This window comes from Pseudopipra pipra, chromosome Z (genome assembly GCF_036250125.1).
Source record: "Pseudopipra pipra isolate bDixPip1 chromosome Z, bDixPip1.hap1, whole genome shotgun sequence".
NCBI lineage: Eukaryota > Metazoa > Chordata > Aves > Passeriformes > Pipridae > Pseudopipra > Pseudopipra pipra.
The window spans coordinates 38,398,216-38,425,059 of record NC_087581.1 but is presented as its reverse complement, the minus strand read 5'-3'; the positions used below and the strand labels follow the sequence as shown (position 1 = coordinate 38,425,059).

The following is a 26,844-nucleotide window of genomic DNA, read 5'->3' as shown; positions in this document are numbered from 1 at the left end:
AACTTCTCTCTGGAAAGGGTGGTCAGGCATTGGAAGGGGCTGCCCAGGGAGGTGGTGGAGTTCCCATCCCTGGAGGTGTCTAAGGAACGTGGCACTCAGTGTTCTGGGCTGGATGACAAGGTGGAGATCAGGCACAGGGTGGACTCGATGGTCTGGGAGGCCTTTTCCAACTTAATTTGATTCTGTGTGAAATGAAGATGTTAATGTGTGCCTATGTACACGTTGCTAATTGGCAAAATACTCAAGGTCTGTATATCCTGTGGCTGAACTGTGTTCATTATAATACCAAACCCCACACTTACAGGCCGAAAAAGACCCAGCCCAGGTGCAGACCCTTCCCCTGAGCACATGTAGAAGGTGGCTGGTGTTGTGTAACCTGTATGGAAATGACCGATTCATCCTGATAGAGGGGCTGCGCTTGGGAAGTTACTAATTCTGGATTTCTGTGTATAAATGATGGCACAGAAAGTCCAGTTGTTGTGCTGGATTTGTGGAACACACTGCGAACCCGTGGCCTGTGAAGTTCTGAAATAAATATTCAGTGTCTCTCAGGTGTGTACTGGCTTGTTGCACACCAGATGACAAATCAGATTTTGTGGACAATATCAGGAGTTCCCAGAAAGCTGCAAAGACAGGACACATCCACCCAAATCATGTCTTTTTTCCTGCTTTATTATAAATAAGAGACAGAGAGTGCAAGCACTGTAGTTAACTTTATTGATCATTACTGAAAAGGGGTTAGTAGAGGGTAAGTGCCAAGAGACAGCTGTCGGTTTGGGTACCTCTGCAGACACCCGTGGGGTGCAGGGTGCTGGTCACAGCCACCCCAGCCCCACCACAGCCTGGAAATGCTGCTTGGCCTCGAGGGCCCAGGGGCAGCTTGTTTTCAACAAAGGCATGTTTTGTTCCTGCTGTGCATGGTGTGAGTCCAGCCCTTCTCCAGAAGGGCAGTATCTCTGAAGAAGTCAGCACAAAGAAGCTGAAATGCAGCTCAATTTCCTCCAGGGTAAGATCTTGAAGCCTGAACCCTTCTAGCACCAGTGTGTTAAAGCACAGGTAACAGAAGAGCAGATTAGGTTAAAGGTTAATTTACAGATCGTTTTTGATACAAAAACATAAAATATCCCCTATTAGCATCAAGATGGCATCAAAATTTTAATACTTTCATTATAAAATTGTACCAGCATTTCTACTGAAAACAATATAGATGTTGTATATATTTAGTTTTGGTTCTGCTCCTGATAAACAGTCCTGTGGCAGTTACCAAACCTGCATTGTGGTTCCATGAACCTCAGTACAAATCACATGCATCACAAATACATAAATAGATTTAAGTGACCCAGTATCAAAAATACGTACTATGCAAGAACCTCAAGTATACTAAAAATCCCCAAATGGTTGGGGTTGGAAGGAACCTTAAGGACTTCCAACACCCCTGCCATGGGCAGGGACACCTTCCACTAGAATCGATCTGTTCATGAAAATTCACACTTAATACATCTATTCTCCCTGAAAGTAAAGGTGGCTACTAGAAGGTGGCAAAAGCAGCAGACAGGAGCAGAAAAAAATACTGCAGAATTCTTGTCTGACTTATTGCTACATGTAGATTATATCAAGGCTAATCTTTTTTTTATAATCCTTGAAAGGTCAAATTTTATCAGGACTTCTAAACCACAATAAAGGAAAAAAAAGAAAGCACTTTTTATAAAAATAGCATCAATTTAAGTTAGCTAAAACGTTAAAAATACAAGAAAGATATCAGTTATTCTATAAAACATTAATGCAGAGCATATGTTTCTGAAGCACCAGCATCAATCCCCATGTTAAGGAGCTCACCCACAAAGTCTTCAACACACCTGCAGAGTTCGCCCTGTCCTGACACACGGGGCTCACAGTCAGCTACAGAGGGTCTCGTGTCTGCACCTCAGAGGGCAGGGGAACAATTCTGGGCCAGCTTTGCTTCAGTGTTCAGCTCCTTTGCAGGTGGGAAGCACTTGCTGCAGAGATTACATTTAACCGTAGCAACTCGTAGTAACACACTTATCTGAGGTTGAGGCAAGGCAGTATGGCTTGGAGTTACACTAGGTATAGTAAATGCTACAGCTGTGTAAAGATTAACAAAACCTGCCCTCTTCTGCACCTGTATTAAGTGTAAACTTTCAGGACTTTAGGAACATTACAAACTACAATTCCTTTGTGGTAGAGTAACCAGGGAGGATCTGAGGGGGTTAAAAAAACAGTTTGAAAAGCTATTAAATGCAACAGGTTTAGAAACTTTAACATTGTTAGTGTTTGTGGCATTATAACTTTGGTGTTCAGATCTAGCAAATCAGTATATTGCCTGTCATCAGCCTTATCAAAACAAGTGTTCTGTAATGAAAAATATTAATTCCATTTTCACTGGTAGTGTGGTAGGATCTGACATTCCACCATGAATCACAGGAATCAGAGCACTGTCCAAGTCATTCAGATAGTTCTGTGGAAGAAGATGACCTCCAGATCCAGCTAAGTATTCAACCTAGGAGAGAAACACATTAATACTGATATTAATTAACACTTTTTATATTAACAAGACAACACTACAAGTGTAGTATCTCGCTAAAAGAGTATCTCAACTAGCATGAAGTGAGAAACTAGTCACTAATGCAGCTTCTTCACCTGGGGTATGTACGCAAAACATTTAAAACATTCAGGGAGAGATCCACAGTCTGTGCAAGGGGATACTTCAGTGGAAATGGGGAGTCTGCAATGAAAGTTGAAAGATTACCATATCTGAGTCAATGGAAACTCTCAGGCCTATCTTATTCATTCCATTACTTTTCAAGGTTTTGAGGTGAGGGCAGAGAGCAGTGCTGCAGGCAGTGGCAATCTCTTTAGCAAACTGGTGAGGAACAGCACTGGAGAGTTCATTGTCCTTCACAAAATAGCAAACCTGAAACCAGAAAAAGGGTAAGAACAGTGAGCCGCCTGGTTACATCCTAAAGTAAGGAAAAAGAGTAATTCAGTGTGCACATAACACAGCACAGAGCAAGCTCTAGTGCCTTACTGGCTGGCAAACTACCCAAGTGTTTCAGTTATTCAATCACAACACCTCAGTGCCCATGGGAATGCCTGGGCTATGGATTTACAGAGCTGTCAATGCTAACAGACTTCTAGTCTTTTTCAGGGGAGAAAAATGAAAAGTATGTAAACTCACCGAAGAGCCACAGAGAACATTCTGCCTATCAGCGTGGCTACACATCAAAGCAGCCACATTTTTTAGTAGTATCACTTCGTACGATCCACTTTACCCCTTAACTATTCAAAAAGTACCAAAAAAGGCTCAAGAACAATGTAATTCACTAACTTCAGTGCACTTCATAACTTTTCCCTCTCTTTCGAAGTCTCTGCCTTGTGGTGCTTTTTCACTCTGAGTTCCTCCAATTGATTTTCCATCTACTGGGCTTAAAATTCTGTGGAAGACAATAGTATAATTAATAATTAAAACAACATTTTATGGTTTAGATTGAGTAATTTTTATGAAATAATATTTATCCATCCTTACAACAAAACACAATACAGGGTTTGCATCATGAAAATACAGATGCTACAAAAAGAAATAATTAGGAAACTAAAAGCACTTAATATAAAGCCAATCTTGCAGGTTTAAGAAGCTATAAACCATTTAAGGTATGGACCACTGTTTTTCAATAAAAATACTTTACATTAATTTCAGGAAACCGAAGGCAAAAATCTGAACATTGGAAAGATGAATTCTCTAAGATGTTCTGCTTTGGCAGTACATTTACCCTTTGTTTGTTTTCTCTTCATTTTCTACCCAGCAAATATCCACGTATTCTTTTACATCCCCTGTATCCATTTTTCCACAGGTAATTCTGAAGTCTTTCTTGTCTCTCAATGCCTGACGTAGGCTTTCCATTGTTTCTCGTGTTATTTGTACCATTAGTCCATCTAGAACAAATCCAGTTAAAATCCCAAATTATCTACAGGAAGAGCAGCACAGCTTTTTAGTAGAATCATGGCTTAAATTCTAGTGGGATCAACCCTCCCCTACAGCTAATTAATAAAACCACAAAAGGACTCCATCCCCCAACTACAGTGTTAAATGTTACATGAAAGAGGAAGAAAACCTTTTTGTCAACAGAACTAAAGCTAAAACATCATTCTTAGACTAATCTTAGAATTTTTTTTTCATTTATGTGCCAATATATCTACTTGAGCAATATGGCAATGAAAACAGGAAAGACTTGAACTGACTAAAGAGAGTTAAAACTTTGTATGTTTTTTAACAAGTATCTGAACTAACATGTATTTTTTTACACAGCCTTTTGTTTGCAACAGGTTTTCTATAAAGTTAAAAAACCTTGAAGAGTTTAGCTTACTGAGGCATAAAACCTTACACAAGACTGCTGCTTTTATTTTTTGTGTAAGTTCTCTTAAGAGGAAAATACACAGGACAAAATTCTTACCTTCAACTATACTGGATTTAGCTAAAAATCCTGAAGATGTTTTTAAGGCTCCATTAAACACCACAAAACTTGCACCTGTAACTAGAAAAAGTAGGAACAAAGTGAACACCACTTCGTGTCGCTCAAGTCAGTCATTACTAACATTCCACTAACACCCCTTTTTAAACACATTTCAGTGTGCCACCAGAGTTGCATTTTCCTTGCAGCCTAACAGTGAACTTACATTTCTGCTCTAGAAATGTGATTTTTCTCTACTAGAGCACTTACCTTTCCTGGGATGTCCCGTGGCACTGACTGCCTGTGTGTGATAGAGGCCATGCTTGTTCTGCACACACACCAGGTGAGAATCTGCTTCGGTATTAAAACTTGCTCCAATGCTAATTACATGTTCATTAGAAGAATTTATGACCTTCATTATCTGTCAATACAAAATTTGTCATTACACTGACAAATTGCACTCACTATTCAAGTAGGTTTTTTTTTTGGTTTGGGGTTTTTTTTTAGTCTTAAGCAACACACCATCACCAGGAAATCTGTATGAGAGAATCCCAGAAAATACTGAAAGATTTGGAAGAAACTGCTGATTTTTAAGCACTTACCAGTTATCCTAAATCTCAATTCATCATTATTCACCTTCCAGCATATCCAGGAAGGAAGGATGTGTGCTCAGGTAATTTTATGCTCTCCCCCTTACATATTTAGGTCAGTATAAAGTTCAGCGAGGTTTTTTTAAAGAAGAACTGATGGTAAAGGTGTGACTGGTATTATATGAAAAATAACGATTAAAACAGCTTGGATTAGAAAGCTAATCGAGATGGGTTTACTCACCTCATTATACTTCTTTAGGGGTATTTTAATACAGCTTCTACCCATTTCCACATGAACAAAAAGGTTGTCTATGGTATGCAAAGTATACTGATAATTTCTAAGGTCCTATAACAGACAAAGTATTTACATTAGGAGACAATTAATTATTGTTTTCTTATCTTTTACAAAAAAATCATCTAGATAAAAGTTCTTTACATACATCTCTAGGACTTCTAAAAAGTAATGACATTAAGAGTGGCTAAAAACTTAGTAATTCCTTTTTTCCTACTGGGATGTATGTGACAGGTACCTTAGTGAATGTATTAACAAACTCGTAGGATGACAAGGTCAGTCTATCTACCAGTGGGTTATTTAGATTATGGCTACTTCATACACATTACGATTTTACTCTTTTAGGGAAGGAAAACCTTCAACACCCTCCCTCTCTGACAGAAAAGTGAAGCATGGAAGCCATCATCTAGAGGAGTTTGTTTCCAGGCTCACACCCTGTCCCCTACAGCTCTAACTGGCTGACCTATAAATTGAATACACTGCACCATTTCTAACACCTTTCTCTGACATCGCCCATCATCTCATCCACTTCTGCAAAATTCTGTTTTTTTCCCAGAACAACAACATTAGGTATGAAGTGGTCTCATTTGCCTTCACTAGCTCAGCTGAAAAAAAGGTATAAAAAGGCTCTTTTCACCAGCTGAGCCAGGCAATCAGTACCTTCCTCATTCAGCACAAGTAGGGCATTTACAAATACATCTCAGTGCACTCCAGGTTGCCATGGAACAGGCATAGTTTGAGCAACAGTAAGGATGTAAATCACAGGTGCCCTTTGCCTCCATTAGTTACCATGGCCTCAGTCACTTGTATGGTGAGAGGTTTTGTACGATCTTCATCTGCATCACAGGTGCCAAGGCACCACCAAGAGATTATTTTGCAGTCATCTAGTGATAAAAACTTGTGCCAAGGAGAACATATTCCCATTGCCTGCTTCAAGCTGACACAGCTGTGAAGGGGAAGGCCAGTAGAATTCCATAGAACCCCCCATCATCAGCAGCACAACATTAAGATTCCTCAGAGTCTGAGAATGCAGTTAGACATTGGTACTGTCATGTCACCAATCATGCTGGGAGCTGGCTCATGGAATTACAGTGTAAGATTCCTACACTAACAAGCAACATGCTGGTTTTCAGATGGTGCATGTCCTCTGACTGGTTCCTTAAGCAGTGACCTGGACACCAATGTCAGAGAAAAGGCTTCAGTTCCATCTCAGCTCTGATGGCCAGGGGACTCTCAGGAGAGGATGCAGGGATTGCCTAAATAAGATGTGCAGCTCTTTCCATGGCCTTACCCTTAATGCTGGGATAAAAAGTGCTGTGAGCTCTATTGTAAGTATTAGAAGAGGAACACAGACCAGAACATTCCCAGCCAGGAACACAGGCCTACTGGGAAGTTTAAATCAAACAGAGGAAAAACTTCCACAGGGAATGCCATGAATTCCAGGCTTGACTTAGTCTTATGATTTTACCAAAAACTCCTTCACAAAAGACAGTCAGGCTGGTTAATTGTGGTAAGTAAGTCCTCCTACAGTTAGTCCACAGCATCTGCCTGTCAAGTCTTTCTTTACATTTAATATTGTCAGACTTAAGACCAGAATTCCTGCACCACACTGAAGCTTGGAAGAGAAAAATGTACCTGAACAATGATTACTACCAGCTTCAATGCAAATGTCAACATTTCTCTCAATCATTTAAAGCCATTCCTCACTACCAGAACTGATGTATAACAATACCAGGTGAAACAAACAGCTTTCCTAACTCACTCACTCTCTGGGTAAGAAAGTTTCAAGTCAAGTATGAAGAACAAAAACATTTGCTTTTTAAATTTACCAAAATCCACTGCTTTCAAGGTTCAGAATTTTGAAAATATTTTACATAATTTAAATTACAAGAGGAAGATAATAAAACATTTACTCACAACAAGCAGATTCATAATTGTGTGCCCGATCTCTCCAAAAAGTGGCTTCCGGTGCCTGTAACTCACCACAGGAGTTGGATAGGCTGGGAACAAGGAAGGAAAAAGGGCATGTTTACCTATCAACAACTATAAAACTTCCTAATCCAAGTATTTATACAGTATATTTTCAGCTATAACCTGTGTTTCTTAATCTCATTATCTGACCAGCCAAAGCCAGCAGAGCCCCTCTCTCATTCTCTGTCATGGGCTGTCCTTCAGCCACCTGGTGATTTCCCCATCCATGGTTAAATCCTACAAAACTGATCAAAAAACCAAACCACAACGAGTAGTTTGGTAGGAGAAAGAAGAACAAAGCAGCTACCATCCTCATCACCACACAGACATGGGCCTGGCCAGAAGTGATCTATTGTGGACTCCAGAAATCCTTGAACAAGCCAGTGGTACATACTGATAGACTTGTGGCTAGTAGAATGGTGGGGTCCTGCCTTTTCACAGGCCTAGATGTTTCCGATGTATTAATAAGTTACCCTTGTAGGTAATCAAAGCTGTACTCAGTTTATGAAGCAGTAATATTTTGCCAATATATTTAATTTCAGTAATTTAATTTAAAAAAACCATTCTGTCAGAGTTGTAAACTGGGCTTTTGAATGTCCCTTCAAACGTTCTTCCTACAACAAAAAAAGTCAGACATTTTTATATCAGAGTTTTTTTAATATCAGTTTTGGCTTCTTAGCATTCTCATCAGCTAAGAAAAAACCTAATAAAATTAAGGGAGTCAGTCCGGCGGGACAGTAAACATTCCCAAGTGTCTCAATAGGTGGCTTCCCATATCAGTCTTACCCAGGTGTACCATAAAATACTGCAAAGATGATTTTAAATATTTTACTTGTCTAAAAATCCCTTGTATTTTCCAAAGGGAACTTGACATTTATATAGCTACTGAAAGTGTTAAAACTTACCCCCGTATTCTGCTCCCAGTCTCAACATCAAACGGATTGGAAACACTTTAGCCCAGGGTATTTCCAGCTTATGGATGAGAATGCCACAAAGAAAAGGGTTATCCGGTAGAATCTGATCATCAAGTTTCTGAAAAGTTGGTGAAACAAACAGGAATCCTCCATGCTCTTTGTTGCTGAGAAAGTTTTCAGTAAAAGTAATGTTTTCCATGTTTCTTACAAACCTTCCTGTAGAAAGAGGGACAGAGAGCTTGCACATTCTGGGTCAGCCAAACATTAGTGCCAAGAGAACTGTTCTAACCAGTGACCTCTGACAGATTTGCAGGTCTGTGGTGGATTTCAGACCCTCCTGAAGTCTGTCAGACATCTAAATCCACAGAATAAGTGCTCTGTATTTTGTAACTAAATGAATTTGAATACAAAACTAGTTTTACTTCAAACAAATTCCAGAAATCCTGAAGTGTTCAATGTTCTGGCACACAACAGTTGGTGAACTTCCATCAACAGACCTAAAATATTTACATAAATGAATACTGCAATTCTACAAAGAGCATGCCAGATGCTCTAAACCACAGACCCAAGGGCTTATAGGCAGGATCTCCAACACAATGTAACTAAACAACAAGAAGAGAGCCTGCAAACAGGATGTGTACAGAAGTATAGGAAACAAATAAACTTAAATTCTTTTATTTCTGTTATTTAGAACCCAAGCCTAACACTGCAAGGTCTTTCATCAGAATCATTAGACACTTACAAATACTGCTATAAAATAAAAAGTTGGACATTAAAAATTACACACCTTTCATTGCATCCTTATAGATGTCAAGAAATAATTTGAACATTTCACTGGGGAAAACATCTTCTTCTGGCAAACGCTGTAACAGAATGACAATTTCTGCCTGACCCAAACCATGCAGTCCATTGGTTGAGAAGCACCAGCACCTTTCTGAGGAACCTTTAAGAAGATAAGACACCACAGTAATGCTGTTTGAAAAACAAAGCTGGATTAATGGAAAAGAAAATGTGCAATACTTACATGTTATTAGCTTGACATTGACAAGCAAGTTTGCATTTAGGATAAAAGTTAATGGAGTAGGACCTCCTTCCCCAAGCAGCGAGGTGATCTTTTGGTGAGATGGATGTTCCTCCACCACGGGATCTAAATAAATTAACAATTTAGTTCAACACATGAGCCAGGGACCCAAACCAAGCATTAGTTCATAGCATATGACACATTGTCCCACCCTCCTCCCTTAAGAGGGTGGTAGTTATTCCCAAATTTAGAATAGCTGCAGATCAACCATGAACAGCTCTAAGATTCGAGGAACATATAACACTGAAGTAGCAGCTTCTAACAAAAGTGCAAACTGGGGCTACCATTGCTTTGGAAACCACTAACTAACTGTGTGTTCTGGCTCCTCATCCATGCACTGATACTGTCAGGTACCACTGGTGAGCATAGACACCACTATAATGTATTCAAATGACAAAGCATCCTTTTCAAAACACATTAATCCTGTTAATAATGCGTGTTCAATTATCCAAGAATCCAGTACGCAACAAATAAATGACAGCAGAATTGTATTAGAATACAAATTATATGCTCGTGAGTTCATATTTAGAAAACTTGCACTAGGTGATTTAAACTCTTCCCTGTGAGGAGGGAGGGTGGGGAGGCCCTGGCACAGGTTGTCCAGAGAAGCTGTAGCAGCCCCATTTCTGGAAGTGTCCAAGGCCAGGTTGGATGGGGCCTGAAGGAACCCGGGATAGTGGAAGATGTCCCTGCCCATGGCAGAGGGTGGAAACAGATGGGCTTTAATGTCCCTTCCAACCCAAACCATTCTATGATTCCATGACTAAATATTAACAGTTTTCTCAGATTTTACCTTTTCCTTTTTCACCCACAGCCAGCAGAAGTGGTGGCAGGTTATCCCCATCAGGAACAAGGCTGATGTCTCTTCGCACACACTTTTCAACCCCACACAGTGCTCTGTAACTTGAAGGACTAACAGACACATCATGTGCAGCCTGATCCACTGCACTGCAACTGGTCTTCTTGGCCTCTGCAGCAGGAGAACACTCTTCAGTTCCTAGAGTTACAGATTCGTAACTAGGTACCAACTCGCTCTGGCCCGAGACACCCTGCTGTGCGTTGTCTGAAGGAACAGAAGGATGAGATTCCTCTGTTCTTGTCATAATATCAATTTTTTCCTTCCATTTTTGATTTACATCAGTTAACATGTCATCTTCCTCTGGGTTTGCAGCCTATGAAGAAGAAATAACAAAAATTCTACACTGTCCCACAACCAGCTAAACTTTCATTATCTGCATTCTAGATGCAAAAAGAGAAAGAAAGCTATCACAAATGCTGAGAATGCATTTCCTCCTAACAAGAAGAAAGCCACCAAATCTCTCCTGGATCCTGCCTTTAATGTTTAGGCATTACATAGGTGAAGCTGCATCATTAATTTACTTGTTTGGCAACACAAATAGTTGTTCTAGCATAGACAGTCAGATTTGACACAATCAACACACTAGGTGCCACTTCAGGAATCTGTCTGCTATTGGTGTTGCCACTCACAGCTACTGAGCATCACTTGGATCAGTAGTTTAGTACTGCAAACATACTTCTACCCTCTATACCAATAGCTGATTTTACATCTGATTAATTTCGAGCTTGGAGTCAAATCTATGCTGCTTCCCCAGTGAGATGGGTGTGACAAGCTGTTATAGGCTATAAATCCCAGGAGTGGAATTTTTCTTCCCCTTCTCCACTTTTGGAAGAATGGAGTTTGAATAGGGAAGGGGGAAGGGAGTCTAGCCAGCAAGGCCGCATTCCTAGCTAATGGCCCATCGAAGGCTGGAGTGAGGGGGGGGAAGGAGTTTGGGATTTCGGTAGCTGGCCCGGCTCACGGGGGGTTGCTGGCTGCCCTCACACAGGACAGGTCAGACTGCTGAGCTCTCTCTGGGATGGAGATGGGAGTCTGTGTGGGTGCATTTGGAGAAAAGGCCTAGAGGCCTATTTTTCTGGCTTCTCGCCCTGGTGAAGCCGGATCACTGGTCTCGGCTGGCTTTGCACACTGCCTCGTGACTCCAGCCGGAGCCTACTGTGTTTTCATCGGAGAGCTCTGTGCCCACTGAGGGAGAGAGAAGAGGAGCCTTGAGACACCGTCATCTGGGAACAACAGTGAGTTCCGTTGGGGGTGGACTGCTTTCCTTTTCCCCTTTTCTTCCACTGGGGGAAGGGTCCCCATTTTCTCTTCAGTTTCTCCCTTGATCCCAGACCCCCCCCAGACCCCTTCCCGCGCGGTGACCGCCAGAGCCCGACAGCGCCCCCTGCAGGCCAACACAGAGCACTGCAGGCTCTGCACCTCCAGTGACCCAACAGCGCCCCCTGCCGGCCGTGATTGGAACTGCGCTGAAGGACAGAGAAGTGTTCAGACTTTTTCTTTTGTTTGAAGGGGACTTTTGGTACAGGACTATTGCTTAGTTGTTTTTATGTTCTGTTACTGTTCTTGCCAGTATACATATATCTTTTAATAAAGGGTTGTTATTTCTTCTTTTTTTCCACACTTCCTCGATTAAAGCCCCCTTAATTTTTGAATTTACAATTGCTGAGAGAGAGGAGTTTGGTCTGTGTCATAACTCATCCTCTTTAGCAAACATTCCAGTCTCTTCAAACTGAGACACAAGCTGTGAACATGGGCACATCAGGATATCAGCTGTCATTAAAAAATAAAACAAGCAAAAGAAACCCTGAGAGGTGTGCTATCAAGTACACTAGACTTGCATTCTATCTCCATAGGGAAGAACTTTATATTGCAACAAGGAAAACATCTGACAATTCTATGCTTGCCTGTAGGAGCTCTCCTGATGTCCCATCAACTTCCAGCAAATCCTCAGTTTATTGAATACACTACCAGAGAATAAAAAATAAAAGGACACCAACCCCAAAAGTACCACCCCACAAACACGCAGACAGAAACATGACTACACAGGCCAATAATAGACTTCTTCCCCAGGCATTTGCTTGCTGGTGTTTCATATCACTTGCATTTTTTGCCTTCATGGTCAGGATTTTGTGATACCTTTGCTTCACAGCTGCACTGTGGTGGTTTTGTTTGAGCTTCTGAGGCTGCTTACACCAACCATCAACCAATTGTATCCCGCTCACTTTGTCCGTGATGCTTTTAGTTTTAGACATTGCTCATATTTTGCAAGTGAAAATATCCTACTCTTTCCCCAAAATGTGAGACAGGCTATACCTGTCTAATCTAATTGCACTAATCTAATTACTGCAACTTCTTGGAGTCCTTACTTGTTCAAATGAATTCACATCTACTATTATTTGTTCTTCATGAATAAAAGCTGATTTACATGCTATGTACCTGGTAAGTGTCCAGATCCTCCATATAAAAATAATAATGATCTGGTCTGGGTTTTTACCAATGTATTTTAAAAACTCTTGAGTCCTGCGAGAATTACAGAATTTATATTATCACTTGAGACAGCATGTCGGAGCTATGTTTTATCTTAAAAAGGCTTCAGCTGCGGAACCTCTCCAAATCTTTCCACAGCAAACTTAGACCTCTTCTTTGGACTTTTTTTGTAAAGTGCAGCTAGTTCAACACCATGAATGTGATCCATGATAAAAAAAGCCAATCCCCCTCTCAGTTTAGTATTAGTTCATGTTAGAAGCAATACACAGATTTTGCTGCACCCTATAATGGAGTATTCCAGGGCATTATGCAAATTCCGGCTAGTCTAATCCAACTGGAAAACTACAGCAAACCACTGGGGAAAAAATAAAAAACAAAACCAAACACAAACTTCTGCTAGAAGCCTGTTGTTAGTGACAGGTTTAAGAACTGTCGTAGAAGTAATTAATCAAAGGCTGTGTACAAAAAAGACCAGTTTTGGAAAACTTTCTGCCATACCATTTTTGAAGTTCACAGACACCCCAAACCAAACAAGGCTTTCCTTTGAAAACCTTCCTTCAGTTTTCCTAGAAATGAAAACTACTACAGAGTTTTTCAATCCAAGGACTTCACAGCCACCTCCAAAAAAATACTCAAATACTGTCCCAGATTCCAAAAGCAGAACTGTTATGGATGTAAGAGGCCCCATCAATAGCAGGCAGAGGTATTTAATAGGTAATTTATGCACATTCACACACTTCCACACTCATACCGTATGAGTCTCTGGCAAGTCAGGGTTCACTGGACTTAAGTCCTGCGACAACCTCTTGGCTCCAGAGGACAGTTTTGTCGTGTCTGCCACTTCACCATTGGGCAAAATACCATCTGCAAACCAGACCCTCCTCTGCTCTCTGGGGCACAGCCCTGGGAGAGGGTAAGAAAACAAAAACTGCATGTTATTGCACTGTTCCAATGCCTGAAAGGGATAAAAAGTAAGTCCCTTCTCCCCACCAAATACATGGAGAATCTGTTTAGTGGAATTAAGCAGAAGTAGAGTTTGACACCAGCCAGCCTCCAGTCAGGCAAATACATGCAGAAAAATCTCCTACTTGGGAGCTACCGTGTTACAATTAAATCTATTAATCCATATCTAAGGAAGGCTACTTCCTCAATCATCCCACTGTACTAAGGTAAGAATGAAGTGCATATTACAGCTAAAAGATGAAATACATCTAAAAAAGTTAATTTCTCACTTTGTTTAAAAATTTATTTCCATTGAAGAAGGTCAGATGTTTAATAAAAGTGGAACGAAGACACTACTTAGTCACTAATCATTTTTATTTACACAGACAATGAACCTCTACTGTTCCCTTTCAACTTGTCTCTAAACAGCTACTTCTTGTTTTTTACTGTAAGACTGGCTGTCACAACACAAGCCAGAAATCTTCCAAGATACGTAAAAATTATAGAAGTTACACAAAAGATTTATAATAAAAAAGAGAAGGCAATGCAAAAAGCAACATCCACATTTCATAAACAGAGATTTAGGACCAACTTGGACCTGGCACCAAAACTAGGAAGTGAAAGTAACTGTTCAGTGTCCCATTCACAGAGTTTACATTTCCCACAAAAAACACCACCAAAAATGTATAAAAAATATACGAAGTACAAATCCAACATGCAATAAGTGACTCTTTCCAAAGAGACCCCGGAAGTGTTAGATCTATACTGTTTATAGCATCTGTACCTTCAATACCAGGTTGTTTAAGGGCTGAGATAGGCAACAATGCAGAAAGTGAAGGGGAGCTGGCACTGCCAGGCATCTGGGCTTCCTCTACTGGTGGAACAGCAGAATGTTCAGAGGAGACACTGGAACTGGGAACAAGACCAGTTGGACTCATCATCCTTTCAAATGCCTGTGCTAAAAAAATGTGGTTAGTTTTTCAGATCTCTCAATTGATTAGATTTCATTTGCAGTGTGGTACTTTGGGTGGGGGTTTTTGGCAAAAGCAGTGCACAATTTGTGATCTGCACACCCAGACTATTGCAGGGAAGAAAATTTACATTTGTTTTCTGCCTGCATATTTGCCAGATTGGTTCTCATGACAGAAACCCCCTGTACCTCCTGGTACTGCTGCAGTGACCATATCTTGGTGCAAACACACTGATCACATTTATCAGGTCAAATTCTATTCAGGTGGCATATTAAAAATCTGATATGTTGTTATTTAAATATGAAACAACAGAACATCAGTGTTTTCTCCTGATGTTTCCATAAGAACCCATGCTTAGCTTCCAGCTAAGGAAAGGTTATCTGATGGTTCAATTACTGCAGTGCTGTTATGTGACTTGTAAAAACATTAGGACAGGAAGCTACATAAAATGGGCAAATAACATGTGAGAACAAGCAGGGACATGGCCTTTAAACACACAGAAGGCTACTGTGGGGGGAGGATCACTTTTGCTAGAACCCCTGTCACAGATGACCCAACAGTATAGCTTCATATTTAGTCCTACAGAGTTAAAAACTACTTTTTTTCTTTAATAAAAATCACCAATTTGCTACTTGAAGTTTAAAATAAGAACTGAAATCCAACGAGGAGGTACAATTATTCTCTTCATCCCTCCATCTCAGCAACAGGAAAGCATACACCAATTAAAGTAATCAAGCTCCCCCAAAAGGGCAAAGGTTAAAGGGATACTTTACTAGTTACTGTAATTACTCAAAGAAAACTTTTTACCTTTATTAATGTCATTGTAACAGCCAGTACAGACTCTTGCCTCCTTCTCCATGTACTGTAGTTTGCATTTTCGTTTGCAACAGCTACCACAAAAAACCTGAATCAGAAAAGGACTGGATCAAATATTATAGACATATTGTGTGGTCTACAATTGCACAGGAATTAGAAAACTCTTCTGAGAAATACACTTGTTTCATTCTAAACCATCTGCAACCTTATATTCAAGCCAAGAAAAAAAAAAACAAACCACAACAAGAACAAAACCCACAATATGTTCACAACAAAAAGCAACAACATGGAGGACCCAAGTGGCATTATATTAAAATTCTTATCTGGGGTGATGAAAAGAATTTCAGGTTGCAACACCTATTCCTAAATTCACTCCTAGTTCCGTAACTATTTTACATTAAACAACAGCAACAAGGACTGAGCCCCAGAACTGGGGTCAGATTTGCTTTACTGCTTTAGAATCATCTCTGCAGCTGCACCAAATCTCTCCATAACACGTGTTACCAGTTTGCTATAAAATTACAAGCTGCGTCTTCCACCTCATGGATAACAACGTAAGCCAGAGCTTTCCGAGCTAGTCACCCAGTCTGGCTCAGGTGCCATGTCAGCTAAGTAGGCTCTCCTACTCTCTCAGGAAGAATAAGCATCCTTCCCTTTATGTCACAAGCTCCCTTCAGCAGGGTATTTGAAAAGAAAGCTGCTTTGAAAGAACAGAATGTGCTCTTCTACTCCAAAAGCATATACGTCTTGTCTATTTTTAAGCAGAGATGGGGAAAAAAGTGTGTCTCATTAGCTTGGACAACACCTGCACAATCCCCTTCAAAAAATTATGTCTTTACTAAAGCTGGGTCTTTGCAAGAGTTGACATAAATAACTACAGCTTATGTTCTTTCAAGGGTGATCTGCAAGTTTTCAGAAGGTCACACCATTTTTAGCCATAAGCAGACTCTAGAGTAGCAGCCTTACAAAAAGTCTCCTGAAACCTTGATCTGACAGAACCCTTCTACCACTGACCAGAGTTCAGTAAGTGGAAAGAACATTCAAAGTCTTCTCTACTCCTAATTATTTCCGGGAAAACAAAGTGGATCAATTGGAAAACAAACAAACGAACCAAAAACAGTGGTGACAGAGAAAAAAAATCAAGTTATTACAAGTGAACTCGTTTAAGTAGGAAAGGTCACTATAAAATCAGTAATAATTGATAGATGCAATCTGAGCTGAAAAAAGAAACTATTTCAAGTGCTTCTGCATTAGTGCCCCAGGTAATTTACCTCAACTGAAAACACACATGCTCAGTACAGATATTAACAGAGTAACTGATGAGGATTAATCGCTAATCAGTCACAATCCATTTTAAGGCTTCAAATGCTAAGGCAGCACAATCCTCTGCAATGGGGATTCTCCTCATACCGTTGGTGACACTGGGACCCACAGAGGATTGCAGGAAGATTAATCCTAATGCATCTAAAAGGTGAAGACAAACTAGGGACAGGGGAAAGGAGGTAAAGATGGGGCTGCTGAGTGAAGGAATTGATCCTGGTTGAGCTAGGAAGGATACCACAAGAGACAAACACCTCAGTAAAGGAACTGCAAAGCTGTTTGGCCTCAAAAGTGCTGCTGTTGGGAGAGAAAGTGTGGCCCACTAACCTCTCACTTCCCTCCAGCACAGAGGCCAGAATCCGTGAGTGTTGCCATATTCATGGGTAAAAAAAGATGTAGGATAATAGGAATATATAAAACTGTCTTCTAGAATAGGCCACACAGGACAACTGTGAATTCCTACCAGTTTTTCCTTATGTCCCAAGTGGCATAATACCACACAACAGCTTCACAAGGAATGTTTGTTTTTTTCTAAGACAAACAGTTACTATTAAAAAGACAAAAAGTCTGTCTAAAAGTTAAACTATTGCACATTCAGAAAAGCTATGCCAGAGTTACAACTGCATAGCACTGAATATCTGCAAGGTATAGATAACCTATACTGCCTTCACTTGCTCTCCTAATGAACACAGATTGTGATGCTCCCTCTAACTACACTGTTGTTCTGCCAAAAGCCCCTCAGCTAACACACCTACAGCTGTAAACAGGGTGTGCAGTGAAGGGTCTTCCATCCCCATCTCCAAACAAGGTGCAAGGAACTTCACAGTAAAATGTAAAACAGGAACCTAAAATCGGTCAGTCTCATGACAAAACAAAACCCACTCCAAAGAACTGCATTTTAAACCATCACAGAACATCAACAGCATATTCTGGCAGTAAGTTCAACAAGTTCTAGGTTGGCATAATGAGTTCTTCCTTATCTTGGCACTCAAGATTCAGACCTACATTTTACTTCACACCTACTGCAATTGAAATAAAGGAGTACCAAGCTTTGAACACACAGTGCTAGAAGAGAGGTGGGAAAAAAACATACCAAGCCTCTCCAGATGCTTCTTAGCACCAGGGATGCAAAAAGTTAGTACTGACACTAATCTTTGCTCTATCTCCTCATCCCTAAATCTTACAGAGCAACACTGAACGATAAGTTCATTAGTATTGGCAGTATTTCCATTTATGCATCACTACAAGTGTAAGCCACAATAGCTCACAACGGAATTCTGAATTAAGGACAAGATGTGGCATCATTTACTCACTGCAGAAGACCATAGGCTGAAAAAAGTTCTACAACTACTTGCTTTCTTGGTGAGTCACATATCTTCCCCTGAGACGACTTTCCTGGAAAATTATACATCTAAACATGCAGGAGGACAGATTTAGGCTATAAATCCTTTACACTTGTACTACTGTTACAGCTCCTGAAAGACTGCAATCCTTTCAGGTTCATGGACAGTGCTTTACAGATAGTATAACCACTTACCTGAATTCTCAGCATCACCTCAATTTTTTAAAACTTAGATACTTTAATTAAAAGCTGAGCAAAAAGCTGATTCACTATGACTACTATGAAGTAGTCCATCATCTCATCTCCCTTGTTCTATGCAAAACACTAGACAAGCCAGCATTGAAAGATAAAGAATATTCTTTGTACTTCCCTTTAATTAGAATTTTCACAAAAAATATGACAAGATACCAGTCTTGTTCAACAGTCTTTAAGTTTCTATGACGGGAAAATGAAAATTATCTTTTGTTAAATAAATACTTTGACCATAGAAAAACTGTGTCAATCTCCTTTCCCTCCTGTGCTTTGGTTATCCCTAAATCAAGAATCCATTTCCTTTCAGCAGCACAGGATCCCTCTCCCATAACTCACCTTCCCACAAGCTCGGCAGTGGTGTCGTCTCTTTGTGAACGTGAACTTCACTTGGCAGTTCATGCAGTTGGGGGCCTCTGAATCAGGGACCCACAGTGGCTGTTTCCACAGCAGAGCTGCAGGTGTTTTAAGTGACTCTGTGTTTTCAGATGTTTGGTTTCCTCCAGCTTCAGAGATGCCTTCCCCAGGGTCAGAGTTCTTACTAACACTTACACTGCTGCCTGAGAGGGGAACTTCTGGGGTAACAGAACCATGTTCCTGGTTTTCTCTCTCAAGTACATTTGTTCTGTTCAGTTGTTTCTGACCAGCAGCAGCTTGGGAAAGGCCAAGCAACTGCTTTGGTCTTGCACCTTCAGTAGGAACATCAGAAGCCAGAGCTTCACTACCACTCTCAGTTACGTCCTGACCATGAGATACATTATCTTCTGCTGCAGCTTCCAAATAGCTGGCAGAAAGAGATACTTTAACATTACTATTAATGCTCATTGTCTCCTCCAGTTTTGCTTGCATAAGTTCTTCAGTGACCTCTGTGAAATCCAGGTTGTTCACATCTGTTACATTTCCTTCATCTGCATTATTTTCTATTAAGTTACTATCATTGTCTGATTTCAACACCTTGGACTGCAGACTTTGTCCATATAAGAAATCATCAAGCTCACTGTCGCTGACTAGAATATCACTTTTAATAACACTGTCCTCCACAGTAAGGTCAGCCACAACTGGGCTCATACTTTCATCATAGAAGCTGTCCACACCTACATCATATGGCTCAACCTCAAGGTCTAGAAAAGCAGAAGCAAAAGCTTCAATTTCCTGAGAGTCACCACCATCAATTACACTCTGAGCATTGCACTGCACTCCATCCTCACTGTTTTCCACAATACTTTTGCTGATTTCAGCTAAATATTCTTCCTGCTCATGCCAGTCAGTATTTTCACAGGATTCCCTGCCAGAGGAATCAGTTTTAGATGCTCCAGAATGAACAGCTACAGTACCACTAATAACCTCTGCCACTGCATTCTGAGGTAGAGGATTAACCTTTTCTTCTCTTACAACTAATGAGCCGCACATGGACACAGGGAGACATGACAGAGAGGTCTGGACATCCTCTGAAATACGCAAACTGGAAACACTCCTTAGTGTCTCACTGCTGTTAAGTTCTTCATTACATACATTCTCTTCTGTGATTTTCTTTTCCAATTGTACTTCAGCTCCTGTTTGACATGAGAAGCCTGGTGCAACACAAATTCCAGGTAATGTTGCATGGGTTTTGTGCACCTGATGCCTCTTGAGCAGATCTGAAAGCATGGATATACCATTACTCCCATCTTTTGGGTCTCCCTTTCCTATGGCATTTCCTCCATGCATCTCTTTGCTTACTGCAGAACATGCACTATCATCTTGTGATTCACAAAGCAGTTTTTCACAAGCTTTCTCATCTTTGGGACCATTTGCATTTGAATTCTGTGTTGTTACAAGGACACATTCGATATCAAGGTGAGCAGCTTGTTCAGGCTGATCAAGTACTTCACTGCACTTTACAGGTTCTGTCCTGTGTTGATCATCACATGAATCCGAGATCTCTCCTGTAGTGTAACTGTCTGATTTTAAAGCTAAATGATTCATTTCCTCTGTTGTAAGACATCCTGAATCTTGAAGCATTGAGTCCCCATCACTCTGCTCTGTGCTGGAAGCATCCCTGCAACCAGATGATGACACGCAAATAGGAACAGGTATGCAAGACAGGCCAAAGCCAATTGACCCTTGGCTGCACTGGAAGTCAGCTGGCTGCAACTTCTGAGAACCTTGGTGAGCATGGATTAAATCAGCCGTGTCATTAACAAGATCACACACAGGTACGCCACACCTTCCCAGGCTGGAAGCCTCCATTTCATTTAAGGAACCACTGTCCACAGTGGACAGAAGATCAGGTCCAGCAACACTCTGCTCCTGCGGTGGTGACTGACTGAGCAGCACGCCCCTCGTCCCAGCATGGCTAACGAGAGGGGTCTTCTCTGGGGAAAGGCAGCTGTCAGCATCCTCTGGCAGCTCTGGTGCTGGGAATGCATGTTGTAAGCACCCCAGGACTGAGAAGAGGGAACGGTGCTTTGAGTCACATGGGTTTTGAGGTGTTCTGAGGCAGTCATATTCATCTGTGTTAAGGAAGAAGAGATCAAAGCAAAGTTTGTAAGACTCCTCTCCTTCCACATTGTATTCCCTCTAGATCCCATCTATTCATCCATCCATACTTAGTATATGCTATTTTCAAATTCCATGGTAACAGCCATTTGACCACTTGGAGAACAAGCCAGTGCAGGAACCAACCTGTGTTCTGCTCGAATTCATCGAGCAACTTGTCCAAGTCACACACTGCAGCTTTGAAGTAACTGTCCATTCTAGTCTCAGTTCGAGTGAAGCTTTACCCTCCTTAAACCTACAAAGAACAACAACAGCATCTCATTCACAGTAATATGATGTCTACAAAGCCCAAGTGTTAGTATCAGAAGACAACTTCTGGAAGGTATTTTTTTTTTTTATTAACATCATCTTCTCTCCTCAATGTAGACAAAACCTAAGTACAAACAGGGCTGCAGCCCCTATGTACTTTGAATATGCTCTACACATAGTGTACCCAGCACACTATGAACAATACACCCAAAAATCCACTTTAAATCACAAAATTGAGGCTTCCTTATAAAAAACAAGTGCATCTGAAAGCATGTACTATGGCATTACAATGTCAGCAAGTTTAAAACCAGAAGGCATATTAGGATCTTCTAGTTTGTCTCCATATACATTTTATACCACAGTTCACAGGCAAAAAACAAAATAGGCCATTATTACCCTTCAACATGACTGAACGGCATAAATAATAATAAAAATTAAAAATCTAGCATGGTAATTCAGCTTATCATTTCTATTCTACTCAAAAAACAAAAACAAATGAAATTCTGAGACCCCAAGAACATAAAACACTTTTTTTAGACTTACCAGTTCATCAGAAAGCTACTTGTTAATCAATCACATTCCACACTGCAAAACACCCTGGTTCATTTGCTTAATGAACCTTTCCAGCCACTCAATTTTATGCCTTTTTGGTCACTCTGAATTGCTTCCTAAGTCCACATCTATTTTCATGGCTAAACGCTCACATGGTTCAACTCTGTATAAATAAAATCAATATTTACACTTCCTTTGAGCAAACTGAAGGGACTCAGATCCATTCAGTCTAATGTCTGTAAACTACACCTGTGGAGGTCTCTCTAGTTTTCCTTCTACTTTTATCAGTGCATTCAATCTCTGCACTGGCTGACTTCACCTCCCACCCCAATTCAATGTATTTTGACCATCTAGTACTGCTGCTTCTAAAAGCTTAGAGACCAAACAAATACTCAAATTCACTCACATCACTTATGCCACACTGCAGGTACAGATTCACACTCTAAACCTTAACTTCCTTTGTTGAGGTGTAAGGTTTTCCTTCAGTGAATCCTTCAGATCAGGTGCGTTCACTTACATCAATATGGAATTATTCACCACATTAATGTGCATGTGACAAGAATACTTTTAGGCAATGTGTAGTTCAAACAGATTTGCAAGGCATAAGGAAGGTGAAATAAATAGTATGCAGCAGGGCAGCATTTTGTGCCTGTGCATAAACCAGAAGTGAACAATCCGAATACGCTATTTTTTTGATACCCACTTGCATTCATTTGTCACAGCAAAGGTCTTCACACTACACCATAACCCAGGTCTCTCACAGCTGTCTAGAGGGCATCAAGCAGCAGAGATATATACTTAATGCCACTTCTTCTCACTCATTTGAATGCAGCCCTTGCCTGAACAATCACCCCATTTCGCAACCTCCTGGTAACTGGAGGCGTTACAACTTGAACTGGAAGTAATTTCAATTAAGAGACTTACAAGATTAACAGCTTTTGATGGTCCACTGAGAGACATCGAAGTACAGATAACAGATACCTTAATGACACCAGAATTTATAAAAAAAACCCTTTCATAATTCAAAAAAATACAGAGGAGAGGTAAGTAATTATTGCATCTATCTTTATCTTACACTTTAAAAGACTTAAATTCATTGTTTTGCACTCTTGAGTGGCACAAATACTGAATTAAGCACAAGTGCATTATCAGATTACAATGCTAAATAGGTAGATTAGGATGCATTTGTGTTGTCCAGCACTGGCCCACTGACCTCTGAAAAAGGAAAGAACTCAAAGAACTGTAGAACTGAAATCATATGCAAATATTTTCATCTACTTAATACAGAGTAAATCACTTCTACACCTAGCTCAGGAAATTATCACATCTCAGTCTACTGACCCAATAATGTAGTTACATTTTATTAAATCTGGTTTTGAAATAGAATAGTTCCATTTGACTTAATAAAGCATTTTGAGTAATTAACCTGACTTTGAATAACTAGCATATTATTCCTGTAATTTCACTACTCTTTCTTGAAGTTTTTGATAGGTTTTCAGCTTTTCTACAACAGACCTACAATAAAAAAAAACAAAATTGCACAATAAAATCAAAACCTTTCAAAAAAGGGCAGACTAGATCACCATAAAGTATTCTTTTAAGAATCATACTCCTAACAACAGAATTATACTTCTAATTATCAGAAATCAGGAGCACCACCACTATATATGGTTTTAAGTAGACAGAACTATTGTCTTCCAAACATGTTTTCTACAGCTCTGAATCCACTCACTAGACAATCTCCAAACTGGTTCACAGATTAGCATTTTTTAGAAATAAGCTATTAAAACTTAATGCTTATAACTTTATCTGAGGCATTAAGCCTCAGATAAGCTTATAACATTATCTAAAACGACAGTGTAGGGAAACATACAAGTTCAGGCTCTCACCAGCTCCGTTTTATAGACTTTTTTTTTCAAAGTAGAAGTAACTTTTAAACAATATTTAAATAACTTTCTGTTAAAGACTGCGTGCTTTGAGATTAAGATAAATTAAATATTTATGTGCAAGGAGACTTGAAGCTAAAACATCAGTCCATCACAAAAAGGGAAAATAATAATAAAAGCATAAAATGTACTAAAAAAAAAAAAGCACCCTGGACGTGTCACTTGTGCACGTAAATGTTTCGTGTGTGTCTGAACAGATTCCTCTCAGGTCTCTGACACATGGTCTGAAACACTCCTAACACAGCACTTCAAACTGCACACAACTACCCCACAGAACAGAGGCAATAATTGTGCCACATTAAAACTGTAACAATCTCTAGAGTTCAGAACCAACATTCCACTGGGGATTTCTCAACACACTCTCATTTAAAGGAGAAGATAGCACAAAGCTGCTGGGATACCGAGTGGCCAGGTAACAGGATGGATGTCAGGGGTTTGTTTTTACAGATAGACTCTCTAAATGGAGGTAGTTAGCTGTTTTCAATGCTGATAACTTGTAAACCAGAACAAGTAAGTTAATTATTACCAACTAACCAGTTCAAGGTCTGAAGATAAGCTGCCTTTTGGAAATTAGGAATTCCTGAGAACCACTCTCTGTAGTGTCAGCACACATGGGCATTACCAGATCTCCAGTTTGCCACAGCTGATCTCCCCTGCAGAGGCCAGGCCTGCTTATGCATGGAACTTCTAAAACAACACATATTTAGAGACAGAGAAACTCACACACAGGGGCACACAGGTCTGCAGAGAGCTCACCACAGGAGCCACCTCAGTTCTGGTCACCAGGGAAGTCTTTCCACTCACTGCTAAGTCACATTACTTCAGCTCCATCACTGTGTTTAATCATTACACTTAGCCTGAGCAGAAAGCTGTATTATACTGCTATCCTCAGGATTGAAGCGGATTTTTCCAGCAACTACCACAACTGGAACAAAGCCTCTGATATAAATGCAACCACCAAGTTCACAGTGCTCCAGGACAGAGGAGCTCATGGAGCACAGGGTGCCTTTTCTCCCACCTTCAGGGTATTTAAAGACTTAATCACCAGCTTTATTCTTCTCAGCCCCTTCCCACACCCCAACACCTCAACCCACCCACAGGCTTGAGGCCCTACAGACAAAACATCTAAGCTTACAACTGCCCATGGAGCTCACCAACAACCAACCTGATGGAGAAGTTCAGCACAACTGAACAAACGTTGTGTAGAAAACACAAATAAAAACTAAAATTATTCTTGCTGAGCAAGACAATTTACTATCCATCCCAAAAGCTCCAGCTGCTGTTGCCTCAGCAAGACTATGAGCTGAATCAGGGGGTGAAGACAAAAGTTGCAGAAGTTTTCAGACATATAAGGAAAAAAATACGTGGCACACTACAAAAAACTGTTGTGCTCGAAGAGCAACATTCTGTTAGTTCAACACAGACTTCTTAGAAGGACAGAACTCCTTCAGCACCACTGTGACAGCTCTATCCCAACATCACCTTCAGCTCCTGGGGATTCTCTTTCATTCATACACCCAAAGAAATTTGCCCCCTGAACTCAAAACAGCATCACTAACACCACACAGAGAATCACAGATTCCAGAACAGCCAGGTTTGGAAGGGACCTCTGGAGATCACCCAGTCCAACCCCCACCCAGGCAGGGTCATCCAGAGCAGGTGACACAGGAATATGTCCAGGTGGGTCTGGGATGTCTCCAGACAAGGAGACTCCACACTTCCCTGGGCAGCTGTTCCAGGCTCTGTCACCTCCATGGAAAGAAGTTCTGCCTCATGTTGAGGGAGAACTTGTTGTGTTTCATTTTATGGCCATTGCTCCTTGTCCTGTCGCTGGGCGCCACTAAACAGAGTCTGGGACCATCCTGACATCCCTTGGAGATATTTGTGTGGATTGACAGGATCCCCTCTCAGTTGTCTCCTCTCCAGACTAACCAGGCCCAGCTCACACAGTCTCTGCTCACCAGGGAGATGCTCCAGATCCCTCACCACCTCTGTGGTCTCTGTTGGACCCTCTCTAGCAGGTCCTTGTCTTTCTTATCCTGAGGAGCCCAGATCTGGACACAATGCAGCAGGTTCAGAAAGCAGTTATGGACTGTCAGCAGTCCTTCAGTGCCACCAGCAGTAGCCAGTCCACCAGTGAGTGACCCACGGTCTCAGCTGCGTAGACACAGCCCCCACACACTGCCCAGGGCACCACCCCCACCACCTGCCAGTTATTATCTCATAGTTATTGTGAGCACTTATTACTCAGCCTTAGAAAATGAGCCATGAGAATGGGATTGCACCAGGCCTGGCACATTCCTTCAGCATTCCCATCTCCTGTGATTTACACTGTTAATGAGCAGATGCTCATGAGACAGCCCTGGCACTGAGTGGGGTGCTCTGCTGGACCCAGACCCTACTCCATGGAAATACAGAATGTCTGGCAACCTTTTAATGCCTGGAAGTGTAGGGGTAAGATTGTCCATTACGCTTTATATACCCTATATAATCATCTCTTTCTATTATACTCTATATACTGTATAAATCTACCCTATATATACTCTATATAACCTATATGATACTCTCTCTCTATATATATATATTATATTCTATCTACCCTATATATATCCTACATAATACTGTCTGAATATATATCATACTCTATACACCGTATATAACAGCCTCCATATTATTCACTACATACCCTACATAACATTCTCTCTATATATTATACTCTACATATCCTATATATACTCTATATACCTTATATATAAATAAGCGGAAGAGCAGTAAGCAAAAACACCACCGATACGCTCAAACCTCCGGGGGCAGTTAACCCACTGAAGCAGCTGCAGATCGCACCGCGCCGTGTCCCTCCTCACCGGCGGCTCAGGGCCGTGTCGGCTCAGGGCCGTGTCTCCTCAGGGCCGTGTCTCCTCAGGGCCGCCCCGGCCCGGCCGGCGGCTCCGGCCCTGCTCCGTGAGCGCTGCGCATGCGCGGGTACGAAAGGCGTGATGTCACCGTGACCAGCTGTGCCCACCCTGCGCGTGCGCAGCGGCGCCACTTCCCGCCACAGCCACTGGGGCGGAGCCGACGCGAGGGGGCGTGACCGGCGTAGTGACTGACAGCGCGGGGGATGGAGGCTGGGGAGGGGGCGGGGCCGGCAGTGTGATTGACGGGGCAGCTCACCGCTGCGCGCGCTCCCGCTCCCGCGGAGGGGCAGCCCGCGCCGTCGCTGGACGTCACACACGGGCTCCATGCGGCGACACCTCTGCTG

General features: G+C 41.3%; 1 protein-coding gene across 6 annotated transcripts; it reads right to left on the bottom strand.

Annotated features, from left to right (window-relative positions):
• Positions 1-694: 694 nt before the first annotated feature.
• On the bottom strand, positions 695-26,571 carry ZFYVE16 (zinc finger FYVE-type containing 16). 6 transcript variants are annotated; one of them, XM_064642932.1, is made up of 18 exons: positions 26,450-26,571; positions 20,965-21,073; positions 18,640-20,792; positions 15,381-15,477; positions 14,387-14,560; positions 13,412-13,563; positions 10,108-10,486; positions 9,258-9,380; positions 9,021-9,176; positions 8,225-8,449; positions 7,266-7,348; positions 5,298-5,402; positions 4,737-4,887; positions 4,470-4,550; positions 3,789-3,951; positions 3,347-3,452; positions 2,768-2,932; positions 695-2,518 (listed from the first exon to the last, which is right to left on the bottom strand). In XM_064642932.1, exons 2-18 carry the CDS (start codon positions 21,032-21,034, stop codon positions 2,357-2,359), a joined length of 4,545 nt encoding a protein of 1,514 aa, XP_064499002.1. In that variant the 5' UTR covers positions 21,035-21,073; positions 26,450-26,571; the 3' UTR covers positions 695-2,356. The 6 variants fall into 6 exon arrangements, with proteins under 6 accessions (XP_064499002.1, XP_064498998.1, XP_064499003.1 ...); XM_064642928.1 differs by having other exon boundaries at positions 26,331-26,566; XM_064642933.1 differs by having other exon boundaries at positions 26,409-26,565.
• Between the last annotated feature and the right edge of the window lie 273 nt (positions 26,572-26,844).

What these genes read in the sequence shown, in the direction of transcription:
- ZFYVE16 (XM_064642932.1), bottom strand. Translation starts at nt 21,034, where the DNA reads ATGGACAGTTACTTCAAAGCTGCAGTGTGTGACTTGGACAAGTTGCTC. An exon ending in TAAACAACCTGGTATTGAAG is followed by an intron (nt 13,564 to 14,386) that starts GTACAGATGCTA and finishes ACCCTCTCCCAG; the next exon opens with GGCTGTGCCCCAGAGAGCAG. An exon ending in TAAATCCAGTATAGTTGAAG is followed by an intron (nt 3,952 to 4,469) that starts GTAAGAATTTTG and finishes GATTTGTTCTAG; the next exon opens with ATGGACTAATGGTACAAATA.